This window comes from Poromitra crassiceps (assembly GCF_964638095.1).
Source record: "Poromitra crassiceps genome assembly, chromosome: 8".
NCBI classification, from domain to species: domain Eukaryota; kingdom Metazoa; phylum Chordata; class Actinopteri; order Beryciformes; family Melamphaidae; genus Poromitra; species Poromitra crassiceps.
In genome coordinates, this window is record NC_139629.1 from 472,218 (window position 1) to 484,471 (window position 12,254).

The 12,254-nt window shown below is 43.0% G+C and overlaps 1 protein-coding gene across 1 annotated transcript in view; it reads right to left on the reverse strand.

The window, feature by feature from the left end:
* Positions 1-12,254, reverse strand: part of LOC310781088 (hyccin 2-like) — a gene marked incomplete at both ends in the record, with an annotated part of 73,818 nt that overhangs the window by 34,105 nt on the left and 27,459 nt on the right. The window contains one exon of the mRNA XM_083641628.1: positions 4,723-4,803. Coding sequence (XP_083497754.1) covers positions 4,723-4,803 — 81 coding nt within the window. The remainder of the gene's footprint in view (positions 1-4,722; positions 4,804-12,254) is intronic.

Genomic DNA, 12,254 nt, shown 5'->3' on the forward strand with positions numbered 1-12,254 from the left:
AACACAGACCCAGACAGCAGGCTCGATGGACAGAGACAGGCAAACAAGCTAGAATATCTGATGCCCACCAGCAGTAAATCAAGACCAGCAAGAAGATGTAGGGTCTGCGCACGCAGGGGCCAGCGCTGCTGGTTGCAGCTAAAAAATATTATTTGGCCAAACAAAATTCCTTTGTTTTCACTGTTTTATTGAAGGAAATTATTTTTGAGGTGTCATTACATCAGAAAATATTAGCTTCAGAGTCAGTGATGTGCTTGAAATGCTTCATTTCACAAAAGGCTCATTATCTCAGCTTCTAAATTGAAACGTGTGTTTTTGCTTAAATCCACCTATCTTCTCCGGCTGATAACTAAAGAACGGAAAATGATATCAATAAACTTTTTTTTGCTGATGATAGAAGAGAGTCTCATCGTTCTTTGGGCGTGTTTGGTGTTTACATAGTAATATCACACAATATTCTGTGGGCCTCGAGAAATCACTGAAAACGCTCTGAAACTCTGGCACTGGGAGCGTCCGTTCTCCAAAAGTGGCTGGCACTCAATGAGTTAACACGTTCACTGCCAATGACGTGTTTTTACGTCAAACAAAATCCAACCGTTCACTGCCAATGACGTGTTTTTACGTCAATTTTTTTTTTGTTTTGTTTGTTGATTTTGTTTTTTTGACGGTGGGATGTGCATCTAACCCTTTTACATCTCTTATATAAGTATTGGACGTGTACAACGTGTACAACCCATTCCACCGACCCACTAAGTGGCGACAGTGCTCTCCCAGACTAGAGGAAGGCAAGCAAAAAGCATGTGTGAGGAAGCCATTCTCATGAAAATGGCTGGGCGAAAACGCTTTCGTTTTCGCGCTGATTGCTGGCGGTGCGGGATTGCAAATTTGCATAATAGATTACGGGTGGAACACACTTTGAAACACGCAGCATAAATATGACCAGAATCGCAAAAGCTTCATCAAAGCTCTCAACCAAAACTCCAAGAAGCGAGCGAGTCCATCCAGACTTCCTCAAAGAGCGGCCGCGCAGACAGGCACAGCAGCAGCAAAGCAATGAGACTGGTGACGCGAGGTTACAGCAGCAGAAACAAGCTTGTGACACGGCCGCTGCAGCCAAGAAGACACACACGGAGGGAGGAGTTGGAAGCAGAGGGGGGTTTCCTGCTGTTATGGAGGAAATTACTGTTCAAAACTATTGTTTAGATGTCTGACGTCTTACTGATGCCAAAAATTAATGGTTAAAGTGACTGTTCTATCGAATTTCACAAAAAGCCGTTTATCTCAGAATAATTTTTCTGACGCTGAAACCATGCTGTATTCAACTGCTAATGCTTACATAACTACTAACTCTACAAACTAACTCTTTTAGACAGAGAAAGCACACATTCTATTAGTTCTTTTGAGATATTGTGTGTTCACAAAATCTTAGCAGAAAAGAATCCTCGGGTCTTGAAAGATGAGCCAGAATCCTCAAAAAAACCTTCTGGCAGAACCTACCTACAGTAAAAAAAAAAAACGGCTGGCAGTGAATGTGTTAATAATCAAATAAAATATAATGGAAGTACATGCAGTTGTTTATTTTAATTATGGATCATAATACAATGCAATTCCAAATGCACTTTTATTTTAAAAGTAGCCACACAGTGAGAAAAAGAAAGTGAGAAAAAATAAATCATGTATTGCGGAAAAAAGTTATACATCGATTTAAGATGCATCGAGATGCATCGAGATGCATCGATAATCGTAATCGAATCGAATCGTAGCCCTCTGAATTGTAATCGAATCGAATCGTGAGGCCAGTGAAGATTCACAGCCCTATCACTCATGTGTTAAATGATTCTCCTAAATGTGTTCAATTAAACTGATATTAAACTTTTAGTAACACGACTGATTATTAAATGTAAATCATTTGAATTACTCCCCTTTAAAAGGGACAGCTCACCCTAAAATCCAAAATACACATTTTCCCTCTCACCTGCAGTGCTATTTATCCATCTATATAGTTTTGTGTTAGTTGCCTGAGTTTTGGAGATATCGTCCGCAGAGTTTCTGCCTTCTCTTGAATACAATGAAACTGGATGACACTCGGCTTGTGGTGCTCAAAGTGCCAATAGAATACATTTGATAAACTCAACAGCAATGTGTGTTTCCAGAAATCATGACCCTGTTACTCAAGATAATGCACAGACTTTGTTGTGAGCAGTTTCATGTAGGAACTATTTGCTTTTAGCTCGCAGCTAGCGGGTGTAGTTCGGTCAAAAGGAAATAGTTCCTCCATGAAACTGCTCATAACGAGGTCTGTGGAAAGTTACACATTGTAGTATCGTGACAACCCTACCCCGGCGGCACCCAAAGATGATTCTGGCACACATTTTGGCTTCAACAAACATGATGCAGAAAAAAGCAAAATGTAAACACTGTCGACAGCTGTCACAAGAACATCACAAGCAATTTATTTCACCACTCGAAATATAACCACCACCTTATCCAAGATGACGAGTTTATGCCAAAGCGGGGGGGGGGGGGGGCGAAGCTGAAACCAGCGTATTCATTTAGAAAATTCTCAAGAGATGTCAGCACATTTATTTTTAGCTACAGCCATGATGCTAGTGGTAAAGGTGATATTTATATTGAGCAGTGTTTCCCATACATAAAGGAATTTGTGGCGGGCCGCCACAAAAGGATTTTGACCGCCACAAAAAGATGTTGACCAAAAAAAAAAACGCAACATGCAAGATACCCGCTGAATAAGTGTCCAATAAATGTTCATGTCATTCTGGCCAATACTTCTGTTATAGCATTTCAGTATGGAATATGGAATATCTTTCAATAATCTATGATTTAGCTGCTAAATTGTCAAATACCGCCATCTGCTCGCTACCCAGGCACTTATGTATGTACTTAACCTACCGGTAACTAACTTAACCTAACTAACTATCCGGTGTGCACAACATTGTCAGCCTAAACTCCGGCTGACACCCCAAAAACCTACAATCCGCTACAGAAAAATGTATATTGTTTGTTTATTAACTGGCCCCTCGCCTTCTATCATTTCACGAAAGTGGCAAAGCAAGTTGAGTATCCCTGACCTATAGGGAGAAATTTAGTTTGTCATTGTAAACCCACAGCACAGTAATGATGACATGTTCTTCATAGATCTAGCCTTTTAATTTTGCTCTTAACTCATTCACCGCCAATGACGTCTTTGACGTGTTATCAGAAATAGCCCTCCCCGCCAATGACGTGTTTGACGTGTTTTTATTACTGCAGGGCGTAGTTTAAACACTTCCCCAGCCTGTCACATGGTATCAGGTCCCTATCATCTAAGACAACACGTGAACAAACACATACCGCAGCTGTTGTTTTGAAATTGAGCAGGAGGAAAAGCAGAAAACTGGTAACGCTTCCTTGTGCAGACAGGAGAAACGCCATTGAAACGCGCCTCGGCGCGCTGCACGAGCTGGAGTCGCCTTCCTCTGTGCCAGCCGGGAGAAAGTAATCAAGAGATGTGTTTGATCATCGGAGGAATGAGGAAATGATCGATCAGTTTGCGAGGGCGGTGAGGACGTGTTGAATAGCCGAGGGGAAAACGGGAACGATCAGATAGCAGGGGATATGACAGGGAGACATGGACGAGGAAGGGTGCAAAATAAACACACAACAGCAAGGCACAAGGCAGAAGCGGGAGTCAGAGCAGCCCGCTGTCCTTTCTCAAGAGCTATTCAGTTGGTTCATGTAATCGCTGGGCTGCGTGCCCTCCAGTGTTGCTCCTGGCCAATCCCAGCGCCACAGGGCGTGGTTATTGCTTATCATATGTGGGGTTAGAAATCTAAAAGGGGGATCGTGTGTGTGTGTGTGTGTGTGTGTGTGTGTGTGTCTGTCTGTCTGTCTGTCTGTCTGTCTGTCTGTCGGTGTGTCTGTCTGTCTGTCTGTCTGTCTGTCTGTCTGTCTGCACACTCACTCACACCGAGTAAACTGTATTGTTGAATGTAAAAAAAAAGCACTTCATGTGTATATATATATATATATATATTTTTTTTTTGTCATTTGTGTCCTAACGAATAATATTTACATGTCTGATGTCAATACAGTTCAAAATAAAAGAATTGAGAGCGAGTTCTGCATGAGATTGTGTGCATAAATACATAAATGCCATTTTCTGCAATTTCTTTTCTCAGAGAGACATTTTGGGGGAAAACAGGGTGTATATAAATGGCTATAAGTAGAGTACAGAACATGCTAAAAGCTCACTTTTTTTTCCCTGGTGAACCCAGAGACGTACATCTTCATTTTGAGTTATTGCAAATCACTCTGGTGCTAATAGATAATTTACTGTGGGTCTTGAAAGATGACCAACAATTATGAAAATCTTTGGCCTGTGCTAAATATTGGCAGTCCTAAACTGGCGGTGAATGAGTTAAGCTTTCTCAAAGTACACCAAATTCATGCATTTTACTTTAAAATGTAAAAAAAAAAATTGCGGGGGGGCATGAACCCGCACCCCCCTAGGGGGTCTGCGGTCCCCCACCACAAATACTCTAAATCCTGTGGGAAACACTGTTGAGATATAGATTTGAGGACTCATCATCAGGCCCGAGCATATAGTGCAAGAAAGGGAGAAAGGCTTTAAAAAGAGAGAGTGAAACAAGAAGAATAGAATAGCATGAGAGGACAGAGGTGCAGGGAAACACAGTAGATCTAGTAAGTAGAGAGGAGTCCCACCTCATGATACACCGATGGTTTGGACAGAGATGGGATTGTGAAGGACAGGAGCCTGCTGTTGCCATCTTTGTCCACGATCTCCTGCAAAACCAGAGAGAGGAAAGGAGGGAGGGAGGTAGAGAGGGAGATGAGAAGATGACGTTATTTGAGGGAATGGTGGAGCTTTGTTTTGAACAGTCTGCTGCGCAGTGCTCATGCATATTGATGGTTTGGAAATGTGAGTCTGCTTTGCTCACTGGCAAACTGGCATCGGCTGCAGAACGCTGCCTTCAGAACTGAACCCAGTTAGGACCTTCTCTGAACGCTGCCTTCAGAACTTAACCCAGTTAGGACCTTCTCTGAATGCTGCCTTCAGAACTTAACCCAGTTAGGACCTTCTCTGAACGCTGCCTTCAGAACTTAACCCAGTTAGGACCTTCTCTGAACGCTGCCTTCAGAACTTAACCCAGTTAGGACCTTCTCTGTGGACTGGGCGAAACACACAGTGGCATACGGGTGACTACTGTCCAACCCAAGCTGCCTGAAGCAGTAGAGTTATGTGAGAGAGCCCACGGCTGCTACATGTTATTGGCTCAGACAGATTAAATACCACCGCCCAGTATCCTCGCCACTCAACTCAAATGTCACAGTGTGGTAGATAGCGTGGTAGATCACAGTGTGGTAGATAGCAGTCACATGTCACAGTGTGGTAGATAGTGTGGTAGATCACAGTGTGGTAGATAGCAGGAAGATGAAAGTGTCTCTGAAAATGAATCCATTTCAAAAACAGTCATGTCTGATTCTCTCTAGCAGTCACAATCCAAGTCAAAATCATGTCCAAGTGCATTCAGTGGCTGAATCAGGGCAGGGATGTATAATTGTAACTAGAGGTCGACCGATTAATCGGAATGGCCGATTAATCGGCGCCGATAGCATGTTTTAAAAACTATCGTTATCGGCGGATGTGAGCTCCGATAGCGGCCGATGCCTGAGCAGCCTCTGCCAGCCACGCAAGGACGCACATCACATGGAGGCTCCAAACAAGAAGTCAAGGTAATGTCATTGTTGTGTACCTGAGATAATTTCGCCTATATTTAAATGAAGTTAACTTTAAGACAGCCTTATTAGTAAATTGTGGGCAAGATAAGGTTGCTGTTCATCATATGGCATATTGAAGAAGCCGCTTTACCGAACGCAGGCAGCCATGCTGTCTGATTGTGTGTTGCTAGCGCCTCGGTAGCATGCTGCTGCAACTGCAGTGGAGGGGGGAGAGAGAGCGCAGCTAGTCACTAGTCACTAGTCAATGTCATCTACGGCTGGCACTGCGATACTAATGTTGCAGACAGACTTTTAATTACGTTTTTCAATGTAGACTACGTTATGCGTTAACGTTAACGTTACTCTCTGTATTTTACTAGCGCTGCTGTGGACGAGGGCGGGGGTAAAGTTTACCTCAAGCACTTCGCTCAATGGAAAAGCCTTCAATGAATTATGCAATGCATTTGATTCAACTAAAACGTGCAATCTGGCAAATAGTGAGACCCGTAGCAAGACCCATTAAACTTTTAACTCACCAATTTGCTTTCCCTTCCAAATCCAGCAACGTAAAATAATCCATTCACGAAAAGAATAAGCACTCCCAGGAATGCATGGACGATAAAAGTTTAACGTTACATGCAGTTAAGCAGAAAGTCGCACTCGGCAGTAAAACTCGCATCCATGTAACGTTAATCCATCGGGTGTCCTGTTCTTTCTGTCACGAAGACTATAATCCACCAAATCACATGACGTTTTGTCATCAAGTCTTTAATCCACCGTCACACTTCAGGACATCCTCTTAATCCAAAACAGAGTGTGAAAAGTAGTTGTCTCTCTCCTTTGTTGTTGTGTTTGTGAAACGGAGGTTTACTGTAACCAGAGACCTTTTATTGTAAAGATGCGACAGCACACAGCCAATCCGCCATTTTGGAGACTAAGCTTCTGCCCCAGCAAGGAGCCGTATTTCAGGCCAAAATGGCCACAGCGCTGTTTTCAAAAAGGCACTATATACTCTTGCCTTCTCATTCTCAATTATCTTTGCTGTTACACGCAGCTGAGTTTGTTTATTTTCTACCTCTGGGTCCCCAGTGACCCCATGTGACTGATGTTGACTGATAAATTAAATTAGGAAGCTTCTGTGATGACGACAATGATAATTTCTTAACTTTAGCCGATCTGAGGGGGTTTTATTTGAACAACAATCTTAAAAAACAACTCCACTATCACCCCCCATATTAAAGCCTAAGTTAAATTGTGAATATAGAAACACATACATATATGTTAGTTTAATATATTTAATATATACCTATGTATATATGTTCAGTTCCAGATTTATTGAATATTTTGATATTCAATCAGTACAGAGTACAGATAATTTATATATTTATTTTATTTAGGTATTTATTTCATCCAGATTCCAGATTGAAGTATTTTTTACTTTATTTGTTCATTTCAACAGTGTTGTTTTCTAATAAATAAAAAAGATTGTTCATTTACAACTGTGTCGATTTTTCCCCCAGCGGGGGTATGATATCGGCCGTTTAATCGGCTATCGGCTATTGGCCGATTAATCGGCTATCGGCTTTTCCCTGCTCCAAACTATCGTTATTCTATCGGTATCGGCCTTTTCCACTATCGGTCGACCTCTAATTGTAACTTGTATTTGCATTCAGCAGGAGTGACTTGGTAAACTGATTATGTGCTCACAAGTCACAAGTCTTGTTTAAAAAGCTGCAGACTGTGAAGTCAGTTAAGGGGGGCTTGAAGTGCTGAATAAGGGTTCTAATTGTTTCTGTGAACATAGTAGACTAGTAGATTGTAGGAGATAGAAATAATTGTGTATTACATTACATCATTTTGTAGATGCTTTTACCTAAAGCGACTTACAAAACAGTATCACATTTTGTCAACAGTGCAGAAATCAACTATGCAACACTATGACAGCTAAGACTTTTTTTAAGGAATAGAGCAGCACTTGTAGAAAGTAGTTTGAGAAGGAATAAGAGGAGGTTTTTTTTCCTGGGGGATGATCAAAGAGATCAGATGATGAATTCTCATTGGGTTTCCATTTTTCTAGCTACAGTATCTGAGGCGCTGCAAGAAAATGGATGCAAAGAAAGAAACCAATCTATCCATCCACCCGTCCAGCATCGACAGTATAACTCACACCATGGAATGCTTTACCAAACAGGCTTCACCCCTTTATGTCCCGTTCCCCTGACAGGCCTGGGCCTTGTCCTAGCCTTCCCTGGCCTGGGCCTTGTCCTAGCCTTCCCTGGCCCGGGCCTTGTCTTAGCCTTCCCTGGCCTGGGCCTTGTCTTAGCCTTCCCTGGCCTGGGCCTTGTCTTAGCCTTCCCTGGCCTGGGCCTTGTCCTAGCCTTCCCTGGCCCGGGCCTTGTCCTAGCCTTCCCTGGCCTGGGCCTTGTCCTAGCCTTCCCGGGCCTGGGCCTTGTCCTAGCCTTCCCTGGCCTGGGCCTTGTCTTAGCCTTCCCTGGCCTGGGCCTTGTCCTAGCCTTCCCTGGCCTGGGCCTTGTCCTAGCCTTCCCTGGCCCGGGCCTTGTCCTAGCCTTCCCTGGCCTGGGCCTTGTCCTAGCCTTCCCTGGCCCGGGCCTTGTCCTAGCCTTCCCTGGCCCGGGCCTTGTCCTAGCCTTCCCTGGCCTGGCCTTGTCCTAGCCTTCCCTGGCCCGGGCCTTGTCCTAGCCTTCCCTGGCCTGGCCTTGTCCTAGCCTTCCCTGGCCTGGGCCTTGTCTTAGCCTTCCCTGGCCTGGGCCTTGTCCTAGCCTTCCCTGGCCTGGGCCTTGTCCTAGCCTTCCCTGGCCTGGGCCTTGTCTTAGCCTTCCCTGGCCTGGGCCTTGTCCTAGCCTTCCCTGGCCTGGCCTTGTCCTAGCCTTCCCTGGCCCGGGCCTTGTCCTAGCCTTCCCTGGCCCGGGCCTTGTCCTAGCCTTCCCTGGCCCTGTCTTAGCCTTCACTGGCTAGCAGTATATCTCTGAATATCTGATGGGACTGCTGAGTGCAAGGCTGTTTATCTGAGCTCAGTAGTCAATGACCACAGCCGAGAGAGGTCTGTGTCTGTGTGTCTGTGTGTCTGTGTGTGTGTGTGTGTGTGTGTGTGTGTGTGTGTGTCTGTGTGTGTGTGTGTGTGTGTGTGTGTGTGTGTGTGTGTGTGTGTGTGTAGGATGGTATAGATACGGAGTGATAAATTATGCATGGATCAGCCTCTTCCTGCGCTGGCAGCTCGTCCTACTGATATCTCAAGCTCTTAGCCTATTTCCCCAAGGGTGTTTCCTGGTGATGCTATGTATCTTGGGTCTATCCATTAACCACGGATTTCCCTCTACTATAGATTGTCTTTCACATTAACAGGCATACTGTCTGTGCCTCGCTGATGTATGACTGTACCTGTATCAGGGCCAAAAGATACGGCTCGACTAACCAGTGGGTTATTGTAAATACGGCTCTGTTTACAACTGGCTTAGTTGAGATGGTTTGCTAAAAGTTTAGAAGGCTACAAATAAATACTAATAACAATGTGACCTGACATGTTCCTAAGAGTAAAGCTGTGCTTCTGCAAAATACCATACATACTAGGGATGCACGATATGGATTTTTAGAGCCGATACAATAACCGATAAATATATGCTTCTCCTGGCCGATAACCGATACGATAAACCGATACGGTAATTATTTCACATTTTGGTGTTAAAAAAATAAGTTCTTAACCTGTATTTTATGCACACCTGGGGTAAAAAAAAATAAGAAAGGGCAGATGTAGTGAGCAAAGATGGATGATTTAATATTCCATAGCTCTGACCTAAGCAAATCTGACATCACTATTGTGAAAACAAACAACACTTCTGATATAATATGATTGTTTTAGTAAAGTGTATCACGCAATAGTCAATACAAAAAATAAAGGCTTTTATAGAACCGAAAGCCTAGCTGCTTAGTCTGCAGATAAAACATAAAAGGCATAGTAATTTAGACTCTTATTGGCATGACGTTACTGGCAACATATGAGCTGTCTGAATTTTGCATTGGGGGCAGTTCTATAGTGAGGCATGGAAAGCCTCACTATACGCCATCATATCTGTGTCGTTTCACTTTTGACTGAAAAATGATGCCTCTAGATTAAAGAAAAGACTATGTGATGTTGACTTTTATGTAAATGTGCGCATTCGTTTTCCTTATTATTGGTAGATCATGACTGCCCCCCAGCTAGCTACGTTAGCTTCACGTTACCTTGCATGTAACATTAGCATTAGTTTAGCGCCCTTAGCTTTTGGAGACACAAACCCTGGACGTTTCATTTCGAGTAATGCATGAGGTTCTCTATGGTTTACGCCAGCTCTGGGAGTATGAAGTGCATTAAATGCGGGGATTTTGGTCACAAGAAGCTTGTGGACCGCTGCCTGCTGAACTACTAGGTAGGCCACAACCAGCTAGCTAACGTTAGCCACCACAACAGTGAACGTTAACGCCAAGCAAATCCGCTGCCTCCTCCCCACGTTTGGTTTAGCGTAACGCCAGCTCAGATTTTCCCCTAATTTCAGAAACCTTGCGGGACATGTATTGCAAATTGCAATAGTGGTTGTTTTGTTATCATTTGAAACTGTCCACAGCCACATGTTTCGCCAGCTGCTTGTGACGTCATGAGCACGCGACAACAATACTCCACTTTCAATGCAAAACAAAGCCAAGTTGGCGCCGTATTATCGGGGGCTATTTTATCGGCTAAAATGCCATTATTGGAATAATAAATAATAACGCAAAATGGCCATATCGGCAGATAATTTATCAGTCCGATAAATATCGTGCAACCCTAATATATACCAAGAATCATTCATATCTACCAATAGCAAATTCTCCTATGTCTACTATGACGCATCACCTCAATACGATGACTATAAGTGGGATGAGGCATTGTGGTCCTTGACAGTATTGTGCAAGTTCACACATCACAAGAGCTAGCTCTGAAAGTTCAGCTCACACAGTTTAAAATGAACTCGTTCACGTTCATAGTTCACAATTTTGAATTTTGAACTAAGCTCACAGCTCCAAAAAATGAACAGTTCACGTTAATTTCTTCCCTTTTTTTCTTCTCCTTTTTTTTGACCTACTCCAACCAAGCAATAGAATCACCAATGTTTGAAACAAAGGCCATGTTCACATTACAGGCAAATCTGATTTGCTGATAAAGTCATTAATCATCATTATCTTGATTGGTTTCCCAAATCTGATTTGGGAGTGTGTCCGCACTGCCACAAATCTGATTCTCAAGTCGGATCTGTGTGTCCAGACCTAAACAGCCTATCTGCATGGGTTGCTATGGTAATGACGTGGGCGTCAGTACATTTTGTTTTCCTGCGCAGAAGCATTTGATGACGAGTTGCGAGTGACGTTCAAATCAGATTTGGTGGATCTGCGCGTCCGCACTGAAGTCACATCAGTCGAAAGCAGATTGGAAACTACCTCCATATGTGGTTTGGGACAAGTGACAAAACTCAGACTTGGAGCGTCCAGACTCATAAAACCAATCTGGATAAAGTCATTAATAGGTCACTAAAGTTCACAAATCAGATTTGGCCTCCTAGTCTGAACATGGCCAAAGTCACGGCTCGATCAGGTTAATTGGCTCTCCTCTCTCTCACCGGAGCTGTGGAGTTTGGTTCTGAAACCTCAGACAGACATTGGCATCAACATTCGCGCACGAGTGTCAAGTCAGCCAGAATGTAAAATAGGTCTTCCGCTTTAGGGCTTTTCAAAAATAAAATCAGTATTGTAAGGTTAACTAAGTTTTCAGTAATACTTTACTGCCACAGTTTCACTCCATATGAAATCTTAACATCACAAGTATTTTGACACGATGTTTACTGCGAGCTGCAGAGATTCATTGTTTTGCTTTACCAAGTCAGATGCTTGCAGTCACAGGAGCTTGAACTCCTTTTTTCTCATTCTATGTTATGTATGTTATTATACGATTTATCATGGTATTTATGGTAACCGATCCTTTGCGTACTTTCATGTCACAGCTCCCATTTGGAGCCAATTTATATTTGCTATTTTGCATCCTTCCTAGGTAGCATCTAGTTTAACACATTCACTGCCAGCCATTTTTTTTTTTTACTGTAGGTAGCTTCTGCCAGAGGTTTTTTTTGAGGATTCTGGCTCATCTTTCAAGACCCGAGGATTCTTTTCTGCTAAGATTTTGTGAACACAAAATATCTCAAAATAACTAATAGGGGTGTCACAATATATCGTCCCACGAAATTTCGCGATAGTAAAACGTCACGATATGTATCGTTGAGATGAAATCTCATATCGTGAAAAAAAAAAAAAAAAAAAAAAAATCCAAAAATAGACAAAGAAACGTCTTTGTTTGTTGAAGTTCAATGTGTGGAAAGTAGTTCAGTTGAACAAGTCTCTGAAGAGACACATGAGAAGTTATACAGGAGAGAAACCATTCAATTGAGTTTCTGGCAAAACTGTTTACTTGACAGGAAAAATTGAAGATGCAT